At 39.1% G+C, this 24,743-nt stretch overlaps 1 protein-coding gene across 1 annotated transcript in view; it reads left to right on the top strand.

The window, feature by feature from the left end:
* The first annotated feature begins 1,279 nt into the window (after positions 1-1,279).
* Positions 1,280-24,743, top strand: part of ARHGEF38 (Rho guanine nucleotide exchange factor 38) — a 121,518-nt gene continuing 98,054 nt past the window's right edge. Inside the window, exon 1 of the mRNA XM_055342357.1 lies at positions 1,280-1,601. Coding sequence (XP_055198332.1) covers positions 1,406-1,601 — 196 coding nt within the window. The 5' untranslated portion in view covers positions 1,280-1,405. The remainder of the gene's footprint in view (positions 1,602-24,743) is intronic.

The following is a 24,743-nucleotide window of genomic DNA, read 5'->3' as shown; positions in this document are numbered from 1 at the left end:
GAAGATTTGTCATTTATCTTTTAAGGTAATTATGCAAATTATATTCAGCCCACACATCTTGAATCGGAAAAAGGGTTTTCATCTTTTTTCCCTCATTTATAAACCTCGTCTAACAAGAGTTAGCCACGATCCAGAATGGGCAGCACAAAGTTGAATTTTGGCAGTAACTTTACAATAAAAGATAATTTACTTTCCTCTTTAGAGTCTCTCTTTTCTTTAACGAGGGCAGACAAAACACTCAGCACATTCCCAGAGCTTCTGTGAATTTCCCCCTTGAGAGATCTCAGTAACTTGGAGGAAAAACAACTTCAAACAAATTAATGAAAGGCCCGACAGTATTTGCCTTCCTCCCTCCCAGGCCCGGCCCCTGTGCTTTCCACTCTCTACACGTCTCTTTTCAGTTTCAAGCATTTTCTCTTCCCTTCTTTTCCCAAGGTGAGCTGCTGCGTCCTGGCACTCCCTCTGCGAAAAGGGAAAGGACCTTCCAGAAATCCCCCCCTGATGCCACAGTGCCTATTTTCCTAAACGCCAGGACAGAGAATACAGGGCTGGGACCGTGAAAGGGTTGATTTCAGGCAAGGGTCCCGGGTGGACAGGAGACAACAAAAGACTCCAGGATTCTGTGGACATTTCCTTCTCGTCTTGGGCCTGCTGCCAGGCAGGCCTCTTAAATGCGATCTCTTGTTGCCTCAAGAATGTGGATCAGGGTCTGCCAAATACATTTTTTAGCAAATAATCTAGGAGTGCTCAGAAAGGCGGAAGGGTGACCTTTGAATGCACAGAATAGGGTAGGATTCCGTACCCTATTTCTGTATCCCATTGGTTGGGATGCCAATGTACAGCCTAATCGCCCCACACTGACTCCGGGGGCCGGTCACACATGAGTGACTCTGGCTGAAAGTCCCACGCAAGCCCACGTCCGTCCCAGGCACGGAGGGCAAGGCCGTGTCCCAGTGCACCTGCACCCTGGGGCACACAGAACACCCACAGGCTGCAGGTCACGCTCCTGTGCGCTTCCCTTCGGCCCTGCCCCACCTTGTTCTTGCTTTCTCCCCCACCCCCCAGGCCCTCTGCACACAATGGGATTTTTGTTTGCTCCCGTAGCAGGTGACAGCGCACTCTCTGCTTTGCCTAGCTCTGTGCTGCTGGTCTCTCAGGTAACAGGTGGCAGCTTCCCCTGTTGGATTCTAGGTATAAAAAAGAATGACCTCATCGGGGTGGAGCTCTGGGGCTCGGCACAGGTGGCAGTCACAGCCAGGTCACCCCGGATCCAGGCAAGCCGGGGAAGCCGTTTAGTAGGAAGGGGGCAGTTCAACGGGTCACTCTAGTGGCTTCAGCCCTGACCCTGAGGCACTTGGGCAAACAGCCGTTGCCTGCAAGCCTCACGAGCTTGCCTTGGCCTCAGATGGAGCCCAGAGAAGCCAGGGGGAAAGAGAGCATGGGCACCAAGAGAAAGAATCTGACTTTCCTGAGGCCCAGGCTCTACATGCTGGAGAGAAGGAAGACGGACACCGTGGTGGACGGCGGAGCCCCTGGGGAGCACTCTGGTGCCTTGAGGAGGAGCCAGTCGGACAGGACGGAATACAGCCAGAAGCTGCAAGGTAACCGGCACGGCTCGGTTGTCCTAGGTCACTGCGCTCGCAGCCCCGTTCTCCTATGCCTCCACTTGCAAAGAAATCACTTAAGGCAAAGCGGAGAAATGGAATAGGACCTTCTCGGTAAACAGGGAAACCAGGCAAATAAGAAAATTAAAAAAAAAAATAAGAGAATGAAAGTAAATGTCATTCATAAATTACAGGAAAAAAATTATCATGTGCTTCAATACTTAACGAACCAATTCTGATTTTTTTTCTGAATATATGTATTTTTTCCTGGCAAGGGTAGTATCTCTTCTGCAATCTTCCTCCCTTCCTTCTCCCTCCTCCAGCCAGTTTAAGAAGTGGGAAGCGCTAGAAAGCAAATGATTTAAAAACCGACAAGAGATGGTTTCTCTCAATAGATAGGTGTGGGATGTCGCACCGTGAGATCTATCTAAGTAATTGTAGTGAACTGTGATTGTGGTTATCCTAAAGAGGGGCATGGAACTGCAATCATGCCTGTGAAAAACGAAGAATGTTAGTCATTGGGTTGGTATAATGGGATTTGTTGAAAATCACAGAGGTGTTCATTCCTTTAGAGTGAATCGAGCTGTATCCAAATATGGTAAGAGATGTTTAGCATGCTTAGATTGAATGACTTTTGAGGAAATAACTTCAGTTTATTTTGTGATGGTCATAAGATAGTTTGACATATAACAGTTATTATATAAAATGTCCAGTTTAAGGCCCTAAATATCTATCCCTTCCCATCCACCCTCTCTTTTTCCTCCCTTTCTCTTGAAGGTCACTTGTTCAAGCAAACTTCATTTTGATGTTGATTGTGCAATGTTTTAAGTATCCACTGCAGTACCTGTTATGTGATCCCCAGAATCCGCCTCTCCTGCTTTGAGCACACTGTGTGTTTGAGCTCTTATAATCCCATTGTGAGCTGTCATTCTGGACTGACAAATTATGATGAAGCTAGAAAGACCAACAAGACACACTTTTACTTAGTAGGTCTCTTTTCCAAAAGAAAGAAGAAAGAAAGAAAGAAAGAAAGAGAAAGAGAGAGAGAGAGAGAGAAAGAAAGAAAGAAAGAAAGAGAGAGAGAAAGAAAGAAAATGCTCAGACTTTGTAACACAAATTAAGTAAATTAAACACATTTAAATGAAATCTTTAAAGATTCCTAGTATGATTTAATACTTAAAAAAAAAAAAAAAAACAACCTGGTAGCTCAAGATTAAAAAGCAGTCAAGTTGTATCCTTAAAGGACTTTTCAAAAAATGGGAAAGGGGTATTGTTCAATCTTTTAAATTAAACTTTCTCAAGGCAGTGTATACATTGGAAGGAATGCAAATTTTAAAGCTATACACATTTGTCTTGCAATCCTGGCTCTTCAATTTATGACCTACAAGATTTGGAATAAATTACTTCTAATTTCCCAGCCGCAGTTTCCCTGTTTGTGAAAGAGGGACGATGATACCACTTAGTATTTCTGGGGGGAATAAAATTAGGTAATTATATGAAATATCTCGCATATTGCCTGACACAGGATATGTGCTCAATAAATATTTTTTATTTTAGGAATAATGGGAACAATGTTGATAAAATAAGACTTTCCCCCTATTAATCAAATTTACTAATCTATTTCAATTCTTCTTCTGTCTTTTGATGAAGAGACCGCCTAAACAAATTCAGTAAAAAGAAACCCTGGCTTTATCTCTAATAACATGTTTATTCTGTCTGAGATTTGCCAATTCAGCATCTTTTTGGTTCAGATTTTTCATTAACAAAATAAGTGAAAAATTTTGCTACTCACTTTCTAAGCTTAATTAAAAAAAAAAATTCATCTGTGACCACAAAAGAAGGCAGATGTTTGTTGGTTACTTGACAGAAGACCTCAGTCTGCTTATGTACTCCATCGGATTTGTTGTTTCCCTCTGCTTTGTAGGATCCTATCTTTGAAGCTAGAAGAAAAGACTCAGGAGTTAACCATGTTCCTAGAATTGTCTATCTAGGAGACACATCATCATGTAAAGATAGGTTGGCCCCCTGATAAATAACATTTTTCAGATGTAACTCTTAATAAAATCCAAGTCTGATATGTAATGCCTCAGAGAACTTTTAGCATGATTCTCCTGTAACTGCTTTGGCAACAATAAAAAACATTTTCATATTACCATTTAAAGCAATCAGTTTTGTTGGGTTTGTACTCTGGTCTGCATTATGCCCATTATCATACAGATGAATACAAATCACTTTAAGAATTTTTTTTATTATTGCAATGCCAAGAGTTTTTCCTCTGCCTACCTTGGAATTGGTAGTTCCCTGGGAGGCACTGAATATGGATCTGAGCTGGTTAGAGCTCTCCGTGGATGGCCCAAAGCTATTGTGAGATCACAACATGCTTTTCAATGCTGGAAGGAGGCCTTAGATTATTTAGCCAGTCTTTCAGGGCTGTGTTGCTATTGGAGTAATACGGTTCACTGCTCTCTCTCCTTGACCAAGTTCTCTGGGTTCTGGGAAATCTTAGACCTTTTTTGTGGTGCCTCTGGGCTCACCTCTTAACTCATACCACACAGTCTACTTGTTCATTCACTTTCTGGCTGACATCACTTTCGTGTGAATCCTAAATTGTAATTTCCTTAAAAATTGCACACTGTTTGAGAGCTACTAGATTAAATAATAGAACATAGTTCTAGGGGCACCTGGCTGGCTCAGTCTGTAAGGGTCCAACTCTTGATTTTAGTTCAGGTCATGGTAACAAGGACCATGAGATTGAGCCCCACATTGGCTCCTCGCTCAGCATGGAGTCTGCTGGAAAAGTGATCTCCTTAGGGGTGCCTGGGTGGCTCAATAGGTTAAGAATCTGCGTTCAGCTCAGGTCATGATCCCAGGGTCCTGGGATGGAGCCCCACATTGGACTCCCTGCTATCAGCAGGGAGCCAGCTTATCCCATTCTCTTGGCTGTTCCTCCTGCTTGTGCTCTCTCTCTCTCTCTTTGTCAAATAAATAAATAAAATCTTTAAAAAAGAAATATCTCTCCCTCTGTCCCCCCTATGTGCACACGTGCATGCTCTCTCTCAAATAAATAAATAAATAAACCTTAAAAAAAAAAACATGGTTCTAATGAGAGTATCATAAAATCTTTGTAGGAGGCTGTGATCACAGACTTATTAGTCATTAAGCCTCAAGTTGTACAATAACAATTCTTTGCTAGCCTATTCTTAATGGCTCTTTTATTCCTTCAACAGATTTGTTCAGTTAATTGGCATTTATTGGATATGCTATGTGGTAAGCAAAACCAGAATATGTGCCAGGGATTACAACTACAAAATCATTAAGAAAAAAAAATGTCTGACCTTTACTCCAAAGGGGCTTAAAGTCTCATTGGGAAAGATAAGACAGGTAAACAAATGCAATAAAGTGTCATGACGGAGTACAGGTGGGATCAGAGGGTCCATAAAAGGAGGAAATGGTCTTCTCAGAATTGGGCAGAGGAGCTTGGTGGAAAACACTGTCGTTAAGAGTTGATAAGGTGGGCGGGGGGAGAAAAAGCTGAAGGGGGAGAGAAGTGTGTTTTAACTTCTTCATCGTACTTACCTCGGTCTGAAATTTTGTGGTTTGTTTTCTTGTTTATTGCCTATTATTGACTTCCATTTCCTCTCCCATCTTTCATCCCCCACTCCATGAAAGAGACCTTATCTGTCTTGGTAACTATTCCATCTGTGCACTTAGAATCATGCCCAGCACACCATAAGCACTCAGTATCTTTCAAACAGAATGAATGACTTGAATGAACTGGTCCAGGTAAGGAATCAGTGTGAGGAAAGGCATTGGAGCCTGAATTAATAGCCCTTGTATCTTCAAATGTGAGGATACATGTCTCTATTAATAAAGACAACTCTCCAGTAAAAAGAAATAAACATATTAGGGATGAAAATGTACAGAATTGCCTAGATAATAAATAATTCCCAGTGGGAGCCTATTTCATTCCTGACTCTACCTTTTAGAGCACAGCAGACCCTCCTTTGACTCATTCCTCTTCTTCCATTCATCACAAGAGCTGCATCACCTTAACTTCCCACCTAGCTCAGCTACTCATTGCCACTTTACCGGGAGTCACAGAGAATGATCAAGGCAGGGGAAACGTACTGGCTAATTTATTCAGACTCTTTCTTTAAGGAATGATTTTGTGCATGATTATATGTGTGAGCTCTACATTTGAAATATGCCTAATTTAAAGTTATGTTTGTACAAGTGTGCCTGTGTATATACAAATTACCTATCTATCTAAGTATGTAGATACAGTTGTGTATGTACTTGAGACATTTCTGTAATGATTGAAACTTATTGTACTTATTGTCATTGTTTAACATTCAGCAGCCTTTTCTGAAAACCATACATGACTGATATAACTGACATTATAGGTTTCCTCTCAGTGTGGGTGATCTGGAATGACTATTTATAACCCCTCCTAATTCAAGTATTGAAGCCTAATCCTCAATGTAGTATTATTTGGAGGTGGGGTTGGGAAAGATAATCAGGTCGTGAGGGTAAAACCCTGCTGAATGGGATTAGTACCTTATAAGGACAATATGAGAGCACTCGCTCCCCCTCTCTCTGCTCTCTGCCATGTAAGGATTTGAGAAAACAGCCATCTACCAGGTAGGAAGGGGGGCCCTTACCAGACACTGGATTGGCCTTGAACTTGGACTTCCCAGCCTCCAAAAGTATGAGAAATAAAATGTTTGTTGTTTAAGCTACCTAATCTATTGTAGATTTGTTATAACAGCCCAAACTAAGACAGTGGGTCAGTTGCTTTTATTCCATATGGCCACAGTAAGCCTCTGGTTAATTTTTTGGCTAATGCATATTCTTGCTTGTCAAGTATCAGGTGAAAGAGTGACATTTTATGCCATTACTGTTGCTGATAACACAAGTCAAATCCACATCCCCAATTCATAATAGGTCTGTAGTATTTTCTTGTCTTTCCTTTTTTCTTTTTTTGCAAAGACTGTCGTATCATTCTCATTAAGAAAGGATTGCTTTGGGACACCTGGGTAGTTCAGCCATTGAGCGTCTGCCTTTGGCTCAGGGCATGATCCCAGAGTCCTGGGATCGAGTCCCACATCAGGCTCCCCTTGAAGAGTCTGCTTCTCCCTCTGCCTGTGTCTCTGTGTCTCTCATGAATAAATAAATAAAATCTTTAAAATAACAAAGGAAGGATTGGTTCATTGTTTTTATAAAAGTTTCAAGTGTTCTTATTATGGTGATGATAAGGAACCAACCTACCACATGAACGTGTTACAGAATAACACATATTGCAAGTACAAGGACAAATGTCTCAAATAATAAGCTAGATATGGTAAGATTATGGGAATATTTAATTTGTTATGATTTTTAAGAATACAGACCAATCTGTAAGTGACCAGGAGGAGCAGTTACCATTAGGAGATTTGGTGGTTTCTGTTGTGGGCTTGGTGAAGGATGGAATAAAACTAATTGTGCGGCTGTCTATGCACGTTTCTATCCCAGTGCTACAGCACTTTGTGTGCCCCCTGTTCTCTGAGTATGGAGGAAATCCTTTTTTTATGGGCCTCCATACACCCTTTAGTGAAGCAGGAAATACTTGGATCAGGGGGGGTAATACCAATGTAAATAGGGTGTTTTTCACGGTTTGAAGGGTAAATCTTTATAAAAGTCCAAAATTTTCAGGCCTTTGTAAATCTACATCATTTCTGCCTCATCACACTCAAAGAAGCCAAAAAGGAGCATGATATTTTACTTCCCTCTTTTTTAGTAAAGATATTTTACAGTTTTGGGGGAGAGTTATTTGAATTAAATAAAGGGTGAATCCCAGGAATCAAGGAGTTGGAGCTATTCCACTACAATCAAATTGTGATAAGAAAATTTATTCCTGTGCTCTACTTCTGGGACTTGAGATATAACTTTTCTTAAAGGCAGCAAATCCAGCCTCTAAGTGTGTTTTTTGATCCACAAAAATTATGGATTTATGGAAACTAGAAATGAGAAGTCAAGAGGGAGGGAGGGAAGAATGGAAGAAAGGAAGGAAGGAGAGAGGAGGAGGGAGTGGGAGAGGTATGAAGGGGAGGGAAGAAGTGAGGGATAAAGGTATTTTGGGGGAGGGGAGAGGAGGAAAGGAAGAGAGAAAGAGAGAAAAAGAGGTAATTCAGATGTATAAAGCATAAATAGAAATATACCTTAAAATAATGGTATAGTTGGGAAAAGATGTCTCAGAAAAAAGGATTTAAGCTACATTCCTCTTTGTTTCTGCAAATACAGGAAAGGAAAAGACTTTTTATAGTGTTGCCTTTCTTGACACACTCATGCTAACTTCAGTACTTCTGTGGATATTGATTTCTTGGTAAGGGTGAAACTATTGCAGGAACTCCTGAACTTGTAAGCAAATATCAACCCTTAGAACCAGGCAAGACTTGGCTTCAGGTTGTGCCTGAAAGTGCCCTTCTGTGGCCCCCTTTCCACCAGGAAGATGAGGAGTCCATGGGGCCAGAGTTACTGATGCCGTGAGACCTTTACCTTATTTCCAGACCAAGTTCAGAGTCCCTGGATGATGGAACTTCCTGTTTCAACAGGTCCCAATTCTGACTCTGAGACCTGCTGGGGCCTCTTCCAAAGCACCCTCCTTGGGGCAGACTGTGGTTGCTGATATGCACCCCTTTGGGTCTGAAAGGCCATTAATTATGGAGGTGTGTCTAGAGCTTGATCAAACTGAGATATTCACACTAAGCCTACCAGGCCTCTGGTGGGAGGGAGAGAGCCGAGAGAGGAAAGAGTAAAGATTCAGACCTCGGAACTTGGGAAGAGTGAATGTGGCCCGGGACCTCCTGCTGAAAAAAATCTAAATTTGAACTTGGCCTTCCAGATTATTAGGAAGGTATATTTATCAAAATAGAGAGATATATTTTATTTAACAGTTTGTCAGCTTGATTTACAACTGTTAAATATGTAGACATGATGTGTGAGCCTCCATTTGGACATTCAAGGAAGGCTGTTTATGAGTGGCTTTTGGTAATAAGCTATGTTTAGGAGATGGCCCTTATTCTACACTATGTGTGAAGAGCAAGAGGGAAGGAAAGGCAGAGACTGAGTGACTGATCTCTTCAAAATGGCACTGGCCCAGGGACTTTCACACACTATTATTTAATCTCAGCACCTTTCCAGTTCTGGTTTCATAGTTGAAAATATAGGTGGGTAGGGGAGGAAAGACTTCCCTCTACTCTCCCTGATTCACTGGTTGGGCCTATGAAATAAAGTGGCAACAGGCAGATTAATAGGAGAAAATGTATAGAAGCATTTTCATTTTAAATATTGTCTGCTGGGCAGCATTACAGGAAAAAAAAAGACCCATACTCCCAAAGTGGTGAGATTGAGAGCTTATACAGCACCATAATAGGGACGGGAAAGGGAAATGTAGGGGAGGGTAAATCATTTTAGGAAAGATAAATGGGTTCTGAGAAGAATAGAATGGGGATATAATAGTTTGTGACAAAGTTTGTCTGGATGTGGTGTCAACTTCTAGTTTTCTCTCCTATGATAAGAGTCAATGTTCCCCAGTTGATGAAACTCTTGAGGAGGAGATTTGTGAATCTTTGGAGGATCTATCTTTAAGCAGATAGAGGGAGTTCAGAGAAAGCCTCTCTCCACATTTACTGTTTATCAAGTACCTTCAGCCTCAAATAATCAATATACCAATGCAGCGTATTTTCGGGTGTCACGTCCTAGACTCCTTCAGGTAGTAGAGCTTGGATTGGAACTCTGGTGCTTTAAATATTTGCAAATAAGATGCATCGAAGTCATTCACTTAGAAGGTATTCATCTAGATGGTTTATTAGTAACAAGAAGTCAAAGCAATTTGAGAGTTGGGGTATATGTTTTCTAACGTAGTGACATTCCTCTGCTATGACGATAAAGCCTGACACTTCCCTGCAGGAGTGTTGCTGTTCAATAAATATTCTGTTTGTTTAATTGTAAGGAAACAAAATTACAAAGTTAGGTTAAGCAAGCCTGGCCTATAGTAATGGCTTGATGATCTCCATTTCCCACTTTCTTGATTATCTTGACACTATTTTTTATTTTTTTGTTTTTAAGATTTTATTTATTTATTCATGAGAGACACACACACAGAGAGGCAGACACATAGGCAGAGAGAGAAGCAGACTCCATGCAGGGAGCCCGATATGGGACTCGATCCCAGGACTCCAGGATCACACCCTGGGCCGAAGGCAGGTGCTCAACCACTGAGCCACCCAGGAATCCCTTGACAGTATTTTTAAAAATTTTTTCTTGCCATTATTTTTTTATTTGCATCTAAAAAACTAATATACAACCCAAACCCTGAGAACCTTATTCTACAGCCATGGGGATGGGATGGGTGGGAGTGATGGTGGTGGGGCATGCATGTGCAAATGAAAAAAAAATGGAATTATATACTGGGAACAAGCAGCTCATTATGTGGTAGGTGATATTTCCATAGAATTCTATGAAGTCAGTCTAAATTGGGAATCTTAAATGCAGCAGGAAAATAGTGTTATGATTAAAAAGCCTTTGTCCTAGGTTGCTCTGAACAATTTCTGTCTTGATTAATGAATCAGAGAATAAATGAACACTCTAGGATACCTGAGCTGAGGCCCTTGATAGAGAATGTAATCTTGACTGTCTGACATCCAGTTCTGACTCAAGGGAGAAAACTTAAAGGTCATGTCATCAAGCTACTGATCTGAGAACTCTGAGTCACCACAGCCCCTCACAGAATTGTCTTTCCTGAATGCTTCTTAATGTTAGGCCTTCAATGTCACTACAAAAAGCTGTCACAGATTTCTGCTTCTGTCTTTGTTGTGAAATAGTTGATGAAGACATTGTTTACTTCTCTCGGTGCCATCCAGTTTTATTCAAGGAAAAACTTGCCTCCTTTTAAGAATTAGAACATGTCTCCCTCCCAGATAAAAACAAGCAATTTACTGTATTTATCTTCCTGGAGCTTGGAGTCCAATTTGTACTGAAGGCTTGGACTTTAGAGTGGCTATTTTGTTTGCCTAAAAGTTTCTTCCCTAAAATCTCTCCACAAGGGTGGATTCTCATCATCGAGGCCTCTGCTCTCTTTCTGGAAGAGTCCTTCTCTGACCATCCTACCTAAAGAGGTGTAGGGAAGGAAAGACATTTCCTTTATCCTCTTAGCTTCTATGCCTGGAACCTGTGAGTTGACATGACAAAAGACAGATTGACAGGAAAAAAAGGATATAGATTTTATTTGATGTTAACATTTTTACATGGCATGGATGGCATCATAGAAGAAAATCCCCAAGAAACAGACCCATGGTTAGATACCATTTTATCAAAGAGTTATAAGTTGTGGAGATGTGAGAAGACAAACGGAAAAAGGGCTTGGCCTAATGGTGTGAAATTGTGGGAAAGAGAACAGGAAATATGTGGGGGAGAAATCATGGACCATAAAGGTTATTTTTAGTGAGGTTTGTACAGACTCACCTTGATGTCAACTCCCTATCTCTGGTAATAAGAAGGTTATCTTCCTGATACTGGGAGAGCATCTTGCTCACAAGAAATGTATACTTTGTTCTTAGGTACAAAGTGGGAGGAAGGAGAGCTCTTCCTGCATCTGGTATTTCTCAGATCCCTTCAGTTCTCAAAATAATCAATATGCCAAAATGGCATATTTTCAGGTGTGCAGGCATTTCTGGGGCCTTTGTACCACCCTACTACACTCTAAAATTATGCTGTTTCATTTTCACTTCTCTTTTCTTTCTTTTTTAAAAGATTTTATTTATTTATTCATGAGAGACACACACACACACAGAGAGAGAGAGAGAGAGAGAGGCAGAGACATAGGCAAGGGTAGAAGCAGGCTCCCCCTGGGGACTCGATTCTAGGGCCCTGGGACCACGACCTGACCTGAAGGCAAACGATCAACCACTGAGCCACTGAGATGCCCCATCTCTTTTCTGTTTAAATGTAATTCTCCTTGGAGATAGAGATTTAGTCTTATTTTAACACTTAAGCAGTGCCTGGTATATGATGCTCAGCTGAATGACTGAAAAATATTGAGTGACTAATTACAACTATGTTGATCATTATCATTGATATATTCGTCTTTACAATATTGTTATTCCTATTTCCCCATTACTTAATTGTTGTCAACTTTTAGGTTAGCTGCTCTAAATTCCTTTACTGTAAAGGGAGAGAGACTGTAAATAAATAAATCTAATTAAAAAAGAAAGGAAATAATTTCTTGGCCAAAGAAATGAGATCTCAGTTTTAATTAATTTATTCAACAAACATTTGCTCGGTATTCGTATGTGCCTGATATTGACTAGATCCTGAGAATACAGACATACATCAGAAGCAAGCCCCATCCATTTAGTGACAGGCAGTGAGCCAATAATAGTAGAAATGTGCGAAGTGCCTGAGGTGTGCCCGCAGGTCGAGTTTCTGGGTTGCAGGTTCCGAGATGGAGATTAGGGTGTAGGAGCTTCTTATGTTCTTGTGACCAACCATCTGGGGAAGAGTAGGGAAAAGCAAAGAGCTGAGAGAGAAGCAGTTAATACTCTTATCTAGTCTCAATGGAAGCCTTAGCCAACTTTAAAGGCAAGTCCTAAAGATAACATGATCCTTCGGAGTTGTCACCAGTGGTATGAAGGACCTGAGCCTTTATATCACCCTTCAAGTTACCTGCTGGGGCCACCTTGGGAAGGAGGTAGGACCTGGGAGATATTCTTATCTGAGACAATCCCTGAAGAGGGCTTGTCTGCTGGGGGGCACTCCCTGCAGCTAGGGCAATAAATTTTTTACTCCTAAAGGGGAACTAATCAGCTCATCACAATATCCACATCATATTAAGTGGTTATTATGATATTAGAGACACAATAAAGCAATGTAAGAATTGTGATGAGAAAGAACTTTATCACACCTCTAAAATGGCAAAAGTAGAAACATTGAAATCTGAATCTTGAAATCTAGTTTGGATTGTTTAAGGGCACGGGGGTGGTAGGCATTCCAGACAGAGATTAAATGTGTCCTACTACATGGGACAAGGCATTAAAACTGGTTTCCCTGTTAGAGGGTTCATTAAGAAATGAAAAAGATGGTACTAACACCACCTGAGCATGTGTACTAGGCACATAGGTACATTATGTTATATTACCCTCTAAACAACTTGGCAAAGAAAGTATTGCCCTGATAATGTTCTTTTTTTCCCCCCTGATAATGTTCTAACAATATGAGATCCTGACAGGGTCCAAAACATAACAAGACAAAACCCGAAAAAATCACAATACAAAAAGGTATTGTCATGTATTTATAGATGATAACACTAAGGTTAAGGGAGACATAGCCATCAGGCCCACAGTCACAGAGCTAGTAAACGGTGAAGATGAAATTTTACCAAGGTTGACTTGCCTCCAACATACATGCTTTTTAACCACCATGTAGTCTCCATTATTCTACCCTTAGCTTTTAGCACTGGTACCTGTTTTGTGACTTACTCTTAAGGAATTTACTGATTTTGATTAAATTTTGAACAATACTCAAAAATATCAGGAGACTCTTGGTTTCTGCCCCCACATCCATCTACAATCTTGAAGTAAACAATGATCAACAAGTCTATCTCAGGGGGATCCCTGGGTAGCTCAGCGGTTTGGCACCTGCCTTCTGCCCAGGGCGTGATCCTGCGATCCCGGGATCGAGTCCCACATAGGGCTCCCTGCATGGAGCCTGCTTCTCCCTCTGCCTGTGTCTCTGCCTCTCTTTCTTTCTGTGTCTCTCTCATGAATAAATAAACAAAATCTTTTAAAAAAACACACAAAAAAACCCAAGTCTATTTCAGTGGCTGTATTATTTTACGCTTTTCAACAAAATGTTATATGTGGAAGTTAGAAATAGGCACAACTGTAATGATGAGGGGTATACTTGATAGATTCACTAGAATGTTCCACTCTAAGAATACAAATCCGATTATTTGAATTATTTAATCTTGAAAACTACTACTCATCACTAACAACAGAGCACATAGCAGGATGAGGATGTTTGATGAAAAACTGGGTTGGAGTGTCAAACCATATTGCTCCTCTGACTTAATAGTCCTCAGTGCTTTTCCATGTTCTATAGCAATGATGTCCAAAGAGATAAAGATATCCCAGGAGTTTTTCAAGACAACCCATTATGAAAGAAAAATATAAGTTTATTTTTCAGTTTTGTCCTTTGAAAATATTTATTTTTTGATTTTTCATTATAATGTACATGACACATTAATACTATCCATATACTAGAGATTCGTGCTCAAAACAGTTTGACATATGATCAAAAAAATTGAGGATGAGGGGTGCCTGGGTGGCTCAGTCAGTTAAGCGGCTGCTGCTGGCTCAGGTCATAATCTCAGGGTCCTGGTATTGAGCCCCACATCTGGCTCCATGCTCAGCGCGGACCCTGCTTCTCCCTCTTCTTCTGCCCCTCACCCTGCTTGTGCTCTCTCTCTCTGTCTCTGTCTCTCTCTCTCTCTAGCTCTTTCTCTCTCAAATAAATAAAATCTTTAAAATAATTGGGGATGAAATTATGACCATATTACAAGAATGAAGCTTGAAGACATGATACTAAGTGAACTAAGCAGATACAAAAGAAAAAATATTGTATGATTCCACTTACTTTAGGTACCTAGAGTAGTCAAATTCATAGAGGTAGAAAGTCGAGTAGTAGTGGTCAGAGGCTGGGGAAAAGGGGAGGTCAGAGGCTGGGGAAAAGGGGAGTGGGGGTTAGTGGTCAATGAGTACAGAATTTCAGTTTGGGAAGATGAAAAAATTATGGAGACAGATGGTGGTCATGGTTGATGTGCATGGTTGATGTGCATGTACTTAATGCAGCTGAGCTGTACACTTAAAAATAGTTAACCAGGGTAAATTTTCTATTATGTATAATAATAAAAAATAATAAAGGTTGGAGATCTCTGGTTGTCACAATGGATATAAGGTTTAAGTTACAACTTGACTCCATCTTTCCACGCTCATCTCTGTGGGCAGTTTTTCTTTGGACTGGTATGCCTTGCTACATGCTATTTCTTCGGCCTGGGGTGCTCTCCTCACCCTGTTTGCTTTACAACCCCCCTACTCATCTTTTCAAGTCAATTCTTCTGAGTCATTTCACACAAAATATATCACATCCTCTATACATTTCTCATATTCACTATTTACATGCTGATGTCTTTTACTTGATTGAAACTCCCAAGAACAGGAACACTTATATCTTCAAGACTGAGGAAAAGGTGGCCAGTACTCAATGATCATATTTGTTTAATAAATGAGTGAGTAAACGAATAAATGCTAAACAATAAGTAGGTGCCATAGCAGTTGTACAATGAACATCCTGAATGGGTAAAGGAGGCCCTTCCCTGTGATGGGTTCCTTTGAAGCCAGGTCTTGATCACCTTACTCACTTCAGGGTCACAGCTCCTGGGTGCGGATTTAACCTAGATGATATTTAATCCAGACAAAAATTAATCAATTTTTATCTTATCTCATAATCCCCTTCTCTATATTGCTGTTTTTTTTTCTTAGATCACCCTTACAGTTCTGCCCTCATTAGCAAGGGCATACAAAAATCACATCTACTTCATGATGGAGGATCTACACGTTATTCCTTGGAATGCAATCTCACATGCTTACAACCAGATATGGTTAAAAAAAATTAAGTTACTCTTGATCTGGGCAAATGAAAGGTTCTAAGAAGTGATTCTCCCGTTTTCTCTGTTAACCAGTCTACCCATATAAAAATAGAAATAGGGGATCTCTGGGTGGCTCAGCGGTTTGGCGCCTGCCTTTGGCCCAGGGCACGATCCTGGAGACCCGGGATCGAATCCCACGTCGGGCTCCCGGTGCATGGAGCCTGCTTCTCCCTCTGCCTATGTCTCTGCCTCTCTCTCTCTCTCTCTCTCTGTGACTATCATAAATAAATAAAAATTAAAAAAAAAATAGAAATAATGCACTTAAAAATAGTTTAGAGTACTGACCAGAGTTTGACTTGCTTGTGAATGTCACATCAATGAGATATCTAGAATTGTCCTTATGTTATAATGGTGCTCCAGTTTTTAAAATATTCAAAACTCAACCAAACATTTAAAAATACTACAGTTATAATCTCACAGGGTGCTTTTACTTCATTACTCTGAGCATTTCTGCATAGAGCGAAATTTTAAATTAAGATGGGAAATTAGATTTCTTTTAATGAAGGAATTCTTGGAAGATGAAATCAATACTTCCTGACAAAATCAAAGCTTCATTATATTGTAGCTACAAATAAATTTTCTTATGTATTTGATTTTTCACATGTAGAGTATAATCAACATTTAACTGTAATTAAATTTTTTTCAGTGAATCATTAATCAAATAAGATTTTGGATTGGGATAAACCTATCAGGAAAACTCAAGCCTTGTATCATTTTTTGTATGTGTTATAAGTATGTACAAATTCACAGTGCAAAAACAATTATACCAAGCAAAACACTCAAGCCACAATTTGATTAATAAAAGCCTGTTCATATACTCACAGTATACACTATGTGCACATATGCTACACATTTATGTATACTAGATACATCTATACTTGTACATGGCTCACTCTTTTGTGTATGATATTTGGAACCAATCTGTAATAATTAAGTTGAATTAAAAGATCTCTTTCAGACCTGCTTCTCATTCGTCTAAAATATATAAAAAATGGAGAATGGTGTAACTCCTATATCTAGGTCAGCATAAAGTTTTTGGTGATAAAAAGAGGGGAAGAAAGTAATCACACTCTGATAATTTGTCCACAGATTGCCTTAAATTTATCTTTACCCTAAATTCATGCACAATTAGCAAATTGATTTTTTAAAAAGAAGACAGTGATGCTTCTCCCACTCTTACACCATAACTTTCTTCCCTTCAGAATTCTGCTCAAAAATGACCTTAGTAATGAGACCTTCTGTGACTTCTCTTTATACAATAGTAACCACTGTCCACCACCTGCTTTGTTTTTTATTTTCATAGTGCCTTATTACACTCTGGCATGATATGTATTTCTTTATTAATCAGTTTATTGTTTTTCTTCCATCACTAAAATAGAAGTTTCATAAGAGCTGAGGTTATTCTCTTTTTTCACTGCTGTATTGCCAGCATCTAGAATGGGACTTCTCAACATTGGCACTACTGATATTTTGGACTAGATAATTCTTTGTTGGAAAGGCACTGTCCAGTACATTGTAGGATTTTAGCAACATCCCTTACTTCTACCCAGTAAATGCCAGTTACATTCCTACTACCCCCAACCCTGACAGCCAAAAATGATTCCAGATATTGCCAAATATCTCTGGGGGTGGGGGGTCGGGGGAGCAAATTGCTGGTTGAGAATTACTGATCTAGAACAATGCCTGGCACAGTGAGCACTCAATAAATATTTGTTGAATGAAATAAATATTTGTTGAATGAGCAAACAAGTGGATAAAACCAGTATTTCTCATCCAGCCAAAATCTTGCATTTTCAACAATAGAACAATTACAACAGAAAAATTGAATAATACAGTGAGAACTTTACAAGTTCTCTTTCTATCTAGGGCTTAAAATTTGTCCACTTTGACTAATCTTCTCCTGCTAAAGACTTTGAATAACGATATTTCCAGAAAGTCCCCATTTATTTAGTTCCTAATTGTTTGGGCTGCACTATGCTGCTTACTGTAGGGACCTGTAAAATTCAAACCAATGCCACTTAAGTTATTTTTTCAAGCCAGGTAAGCTTTGTTGCATTCCTTTTTGAAACCCACTCTTTTACTTTCTGCAGCAATTAGTAGTCAGAGGAAATAAATCACATGCCCTTCAAATGAGAATAAAATATTTCCCTGCCCCAATGTTTGAGCTTTCAAATTCTGAACAGTGGAGGGTCTGCTCTTTCACGTTTTCACTTAATACTTCACTGGCTCCTCTCCAAAACCTGTCTGACATGCAATTATTTTCAACCTATTTCACAGAAGGCCTGCTCCATTCATCTTCCTGTGGGTCAAATTTCCATTGAAACTGATAAAAGATTTTACTGTGTGAAACTTAAGTCAGTAGGGTTCAATGCAATGCTAAGCCAAGGTTTTTTGGGTTTATGGGGGCAGACATGAAATATGGTACAGAGAGGGATGAAAGAACATCCATAATCATATCTATGGTGTTGGTAATGATCTGTCTGGAATAAAACCCTGGATAGAATTATGGGTGGTGTTTACACTTATGGGGAGAGAGGGGCCTGGCCAGGTGGGGGTTGGGAGGGGGTGATGGTCAAAGTCTGACCTCAATTTATAACTCTGGTACTTAAGGTAAAAGACTTTCTTCTTTAGAAATTAGTTCCCTTTTCTCTATAATGAGATGGAACTGGATAGACTTTATCACCTTGTCTCCCTTACCTGCTTTTTCCCCATTGTTCCCTATTTCTTTAAATGGCACCATTACCCTGTTAAAAGGCAGAAATCTATAAGTCAGCTTTGATTTTTCTTCTCCTTTACCCCATACACTGATTGGTCACCTGGTTTGCCTCTGAAATTTCCCTTGATCTCTTCAATTCTCTCTATCCTCTTGGTAACCAGCCTGCATAACTGTAACTGCCTCCATCTCTCCCCCCATTCCAAGACTGGGTTCATGGCCACTTCATGGTCTCCCGGCCTTCAGGCTTGCTCCCTACTTTCTTTCTGAAATCTGTTTCTACTGAGGCCAAAGTGATCTTGCAAAGAAAATCTGATCTTAAGAATTAGGAGTTCTTAGAAATTCCAGATTCCTTAATTAGGCCTTCGAGATCTGTCTCCTGATCATTTTTCTAGACACATCCCCTTACCACATTCTCTGGTGTTTGTCCTGAAGCATTTTTCAAATCTTCGTTTGCTGCTGAGCCTTTGGACACACTACTCCCTTTGCTCAGGGCACTTTCCCTTCTTCGTAGTCTAAAATTTTCCGATTTCATTTCTGTGTCACTTCTCCAGCAGGCCTGAACTCTATACAGGTTGTGCAGGTCACAGTTTGTTGTGATTGTATTTGTACACAAGTTTTAAAATATTGAACTTTAAAATTACAAAGGGATTTGTTTGCACACCCTTTCTAGAGTAATTTTCTCTAAAATCTTTCACAGTTGTCACATTCAACTCCTAATATAGCAACAATATTTTGGTAACCTGACTTTATCAAATAATTTCAAAGCATTAAAGCAGTTTTCATGAAAACACACATACCCTTACTCTCATATTTCATCAATTTAAGTTTAATTAAATTAATGTAATTACAATAATAAGTACAACTGAATCAGGTTTGCTGTTGCACACAACCAATTCTTGGAAAACATACATCTTAATCATTAAGTGAATAAGCGCATGGACATCATTTGGTATGTTTTAGGAGGGGAATGGGAAGTATTGATTTAGCCTGTGACTTTAATAATCTACCTTTACTTGTATAGTTACATTTTTTAACAGAAAAGACTATTATTTTATTTACCATTGCATTCAACATAAAGCAAATCTAATTATGTAATTTAAAAAACTGATGTTAAATTAAATACAAGTTTTAAGGGACTCTTGGGTGGTTCAGCGGTTGAGCATCTGACTTCGGCTCAGGGCGTGATCCTGGAGTCCCAGGATCAAGTCCCACATCGGGCTCCCTGCACGGAGTCTGCTTCTACCTCTGCCCGTGTCTCTGCTTCTCTATCTCTCTGTGTCTCTCATGAATAAATAAATAAAATCCTTAAAAAATATATAGGATTCAACTCTGAAAACTATAGAGCTTATCAAATTGCTAATACCTTCAAATTCTGATAATTTTTATTTGTAGTTAATTGTGACCACACTTGTGGTTGTGATGAAATTATGAATTAATTCAGGGTCAGGTTCTCGTGTTATATTAACCTTGTATTCTTCACAGTCAAGTGACTTTTCAGGTTGCTCAGTGAATAAGTGTTGAGTGGTGTATATGTGCCTGCTTGGTCTGGTCTTAGGGATGTGGGGGCGGGTGAGGGCTGGTGTGAAGGCTTTGGGCACAACCTTAAAATTGATGTGTGAAAATATTAGTTCTAACTTTTCTTTATTAAGAGATAAGTGAGATTACAGAAATCAAAATCCATGAGTATTTATTGCTAGTCATTGATAAATAATATCAACTAGGAGCTTTAATCCAAGTAAATAAGGACCTAGGATTTTAAAAGAGTCATAGCTTATGTACTTTAGCAGGATGTATATCCTATTTTAGTCATCTGCTTGCTCTTTCAACTCTCCTGAGAAGCACAACATTTTCAGTGAATTTCTCAGAAACTCATTTGCATTGATGATTTCGCTTCTGGGTAAATGGGAAAAAATCAGATTTTTAAAATTCGAGGGTTTGTATTATGCCGAACAGTAGGCAAGGGCTATATCCCCACCTCATTTGAATTCAGCCTAAGTAATAAGAGTGCACGTTTGGCCTGGTCCTGAAATGACTGTGTTGAAGTCCTCGCCGTATTGTGTTTTTTCCCAGCGCAGGTCCAGAATGAAGGAAGGTAATTTCCTGAAGGATGCTCAATCTCTCTTCCTACCCGTGGAACATTTCCAAGAGGGGGGAAAAAAAGAGGAAAAGCAGGTGCAGCCATTCAGAACCAGATATAGAAAAATGGCAAGTAAATCATGGTCATAAAAATAATGACTGGCATTTTTTGAGAGGTTTCTGTGTGTCAGACACTGAGTTAAGCAAGTTGTACACTTTATCTCAATTCTCATAACCTCCCAGCAGTGAGTAGTGGTTAAAATGCAGGTTTAGGAGTCAGACTGGCTCAGGTTTGAATCCACTCACTGTGTTATGACCTTGGGCCTTAACCTCTGTGTGTTTCAGTTTCCTTCTGTGTAAATGAAAGGAAGAGAATTTAAACATCTACCTTGTAGTGTTTCTGTGAAGATTTAAGAGCTAATACAAGCCAAGCTCCGTATTTAGCACAAAGTGAGTACTCAAAAAATGTTAGCCCTTATTACCATTACCATCACTAAAGTCGCTATACTCTCTCTGCAGATGAAGCAGTTTTGTGAGGCCAAATGACTTGGCCAAGGTCACTCAGCTAGCGGACGGCAGAGCCAGTACTGAACCATATGTCGGCCTGTCCAGCACAATTCCACCACACATAACACAGCACACCCTGATCATGACATAAGAGGTCAGGCCAGAGGACAGAGGCCCCAGGCTTCAGAGCTAAGCACTTCTGGTTCAGATCCCAGCACTCCCGTACAGTCTATGAGTCCCTGGATGAATTTTACTTACATTTGCCGTGTTCAATGTATTCATCTCTAAAATTAGGGTAGTGCCCCATTTTTAGTGTTGCGATGAAGATTATAGATCAATTTATATTTTGGTAAATGGATACACAATAGGTACTTGATAATGGGTGCCCCTATGTTAGGCTATCACAATATATGATAACTGCAGTAATATTGTTAAATGCTTTAACATCAAAAATAATTTTTAAGGATATATGCTTGTATAAACAAAACATGGTATATACATATAATGGAAACATTATTCAACCTTAAAAAGGAAGGAAATCCTGGCATGTGCTATAACATGGATGAACCTTGAAAACATTATGCTAAGTGAAGTAACCCACTTACATAAGGGACCGAGAGTAGCCAAATTCATAGAGACAAAAAGTAGAATGGTGGTTGCCAGAGACTGGAGAGAGGAGGAAATGGGGAGTTGGTGTTAATGAGCATGTAGTTTTAGTTGGGAAGATGAGAAAGTTTTGGAGACGGATAACGATGATGGTTGCACGCCAATGTGAATGTACCTAATGCTGCTGAACTGAACTCTTAAAAATGGCTCACATGGTGAGTTTTGTGTTATGTATATTTTGCTTCAATAAAAAATAGGAGAAAAATATATCTTCTGTAAGAGGAAAACATTATTATTAAAATCTTTAAGATAAAAATCACAGTCTTAAGATCGACTCCTGCTTGTCATATTTTTGGTATTTTATGTTAATTCCACCAAGAAGTCACTTTAGTCTTTATATTTTGTAAGACTGAGAGGGTACGCTTGACTATTTTTATCCACAACATATGTTCCTATTTGAATCGGCAGGTAAGTATTAATCAATGTAGATATTCTAACAATACTGTCAGAGGAGAAATAATATTGTTGTGATACCAAGAGAACATTTTTATTATACACATTACCTTGAAATAACATTTTTGCCAGGAAATTTGATGCTGCGTACATGTGATGCATGATAGAAGAAGCCCAGCTAAAGTACATTAGTCATGTGTGCCGCACATGATATATAGCCCAACAGCCTGTGAGATACAAGGATATAATTAACTATGAAGGTCATTCCATCACCAGGATCATATTTGGAACAAAGATGTATTCCGTTATGCTATTTACTCTATTTATACTTCAACTCCTCATTTTTATAAGCTTTCCTTTCTATGTGATTTTTAAAACTCCCATAAGGCCTCCTTTTCTTTCTTTTTTTTTTTTTTTAAGAAAGAAAGTCTTTTTTTAAGAGTTGCCTTGCATTCCAAACCCAAATCAAAAGCGTTGTGAATTTTGAAACATGACTTGCTTCTGACATTGAAACTTTTTTCCTTTCTTTTTTTTTTTTCGATTACTATAATAAATCTTAGATTTGGGGGAACATTTTTGATACTGAGAAGGCCTCATGTATGTCTGTTCTATCTGCATGTGCCGTACTGTTTCATTACATTCCTACTTACTGCAGTTCTCTTTTTTTCTTGCATTTGTTCTGCCTCAGTAAAATACCAGCTCTAATTATTCACCTTCACCTCTCGCCCTTGAGTTACATCGGAGCCTCTTGGACAGCAGGAGGAAGAGCTGATCTTTGCGCTAAGCTCCTCCAAGCCCTTTTGCTTTTTTGCCCATCCCTGCTCTTCCAGAGAGCTCTTAGCCTCAAAAAGCACTGAGATTTCTAAACTTTCAAGCAAAATCTTTTCATATGTTGAATGTTTTCATCAGGAGTTCGGAGAAGAGGAAGTCTCTACGACTGCTTCTTTTGTATCTTGTCTTCTGCTATCCTGAGATGTTTGGATCCTATTTTTATTTCACTGGAATTCTTACTGAGGTAACATTTTCAGAGAGATTACAGGCGTGGCTGCTTCCCAAGTTCTCCTATACTCGAAACCAATGGTCTTTTGTCCTGAATAGAAATAACAAGGGGGCCAAGATCAAAGTCTTTTTTCTCTCAGAATTCTTCACACATTATTACCATGTCTTCCAGCATCTAATGTTTCACATAAGAAATTTAATTCAAGTCCTAGTCTGTTCCTGATGTGTTCATTCAAGAAGCTTGTAAGAGTTTTTTATCTTTGGAATTTAGGAATTTCACTAGAGTAGGTTTAGGTATGCTCCTCTTTCTGTGTTTCCCATATATAGTGAAAGGCAATTTAATATTCCAGGACTAGAAAATTTCGTCGGTTTCATGGGTTATACTTTTTAGTTGTTTATTTCTCTCCACCAGTTTGAGTGTCCTTCCTAGATTAACCTTCCATATGATGCATGTTTCCCTCTTCATTTCCATCCTGTTCTTTTCTGCACTTCAGTCTTCCATTTGGGACCATTTCCTCTCTGAGCAAGGTATATCTTTTGGAATTATTTTTAATGAGGATATTTTGGTGGCAAACTAAGACCTTGTTTTTCTAAAATATGTTAATTTTACCATGATTTTTGGGAAACGTTTGCTAGACATACAGTTGTAGGGTATGTCAGTTTTTTTCTCTCAGCCCTTTGAAGGTATTATTCTACTGTCTTCTGGCTCTGCCATTGCTGTTGTGAAGGCAGCCATGAGTCTAATCGTTGCCCCCTTTTTAGGTGATTTGTCATTTTTTACTGCCTGTTCTTAAGTTCTACTCATTCTCATCATATTGAAGTTTCAAACACTATGTCTAGGTGTGATTTTCTAATTTTTTTCTATCTCGTTTGGAATTCATTATAATTTCTGATTCCGAGGATTAATGTCTCTCAAAAAGTCTGAAAAGTCCTCAGCAATTAGTACTTCACTTCTTGCCTCTCCCTTACATTTTCTCTTACACCTTGTGAAACTCCAATTAAGCATTTATTAGATGCTCTCGTTCAATTCTCAGTGTCTCCTATGCTGTGTTGCATTTGGACATCACGTCACCTCTCTTTGTTAGATTCCCTGTAACATCTTTGGCTTGATTCATTAATTCTGCTTTGTATAATTTACGATTTTACCCCATTATTGAGGTTTTTATTCCACTCAGTTTTAAAACTTTCATTACGAATTTTAATTTTCAAAGTCATATTTCATTCTTTTCAAATCTACTTGGTCATTTTTATAATTTCCTGTTTCTTGCTTATAACTTCAAACCACCTTTTGTTTCTTTAGATCTATTAAATATACTTTAAAAATACATCTCTAATAATTCCAATATCTTAAGTTTTGTGGGTATAACTGTGCTGTTTTCTTTCCTTATATGACTCATGGCATCTTGTTTCCTTCTGTGTTTTGGGGCTTTTTTGCATGTGATCTCATATTCCTTGTAAAATATCTGTGGGAATTATACAAGACCTAGGTTGAAGTTCTACTCAATTTCATTGTTTTGTTCTTAATTTTATTTCTTGTATTTTCTTTTGCTGTACTGTATTCTCCCCACCCCCATTTTTTTTTTTTTAGATTTTATTTATTTATTCATGAGAGAAAGAGAGAGGCAGAGACACAGCCAGGGGGAGAAGCAGGCTCCATGCAGGGAGCCCAATGTGGGACTCAATCCCAGGATCTGGGGATCAAGATCTTAGCCAAAGGCAGACGCTCAACCACCGAGCCACCCAGGCAACTCTCCTCGTTTAATTTCTTATTTAGATTGTTATGTCATTAATTTTCAATCTTGCTTCTTTTCTTATACATGAATTTCAGGCTACACATTTTCTGTAAGCAATGCTTTAGCTATATTACACATGCATGTAATAGTTTTCTTATCTTTTGAATTCAGTATCTTCTATTTGTTTTTATGATTTCTTCTATGGCCTATCAGTTTTTTATTTAATTCCAAAACAAATAGGACTTAAATTTTTGTAGTTGTTGTTATTTATTTCTAACTTATTCGCTTTATTGTGGTCGTGGCTCTTA

This window comes from Nyctereutes procyonoides, unplaced genomic scaffold (assembly GCF_905146905.1).
Source record: "Nyctereutes procyonoides isolate TBG_1078 unplaced genomic scaffold, NYPRO_anot_genome, whole genome shotgun sequence".
NCBI classification, from domain to species: domain Eukaryota; kingdom Metazoa; phylum Chordata; class Mammalia; order Carnivora; family Canidae; genus Nyctereutes; species Nyctereutes procyonoides.
This window is presented reverse-complemented; position numbering and strand designations above follow the sequence as displayed.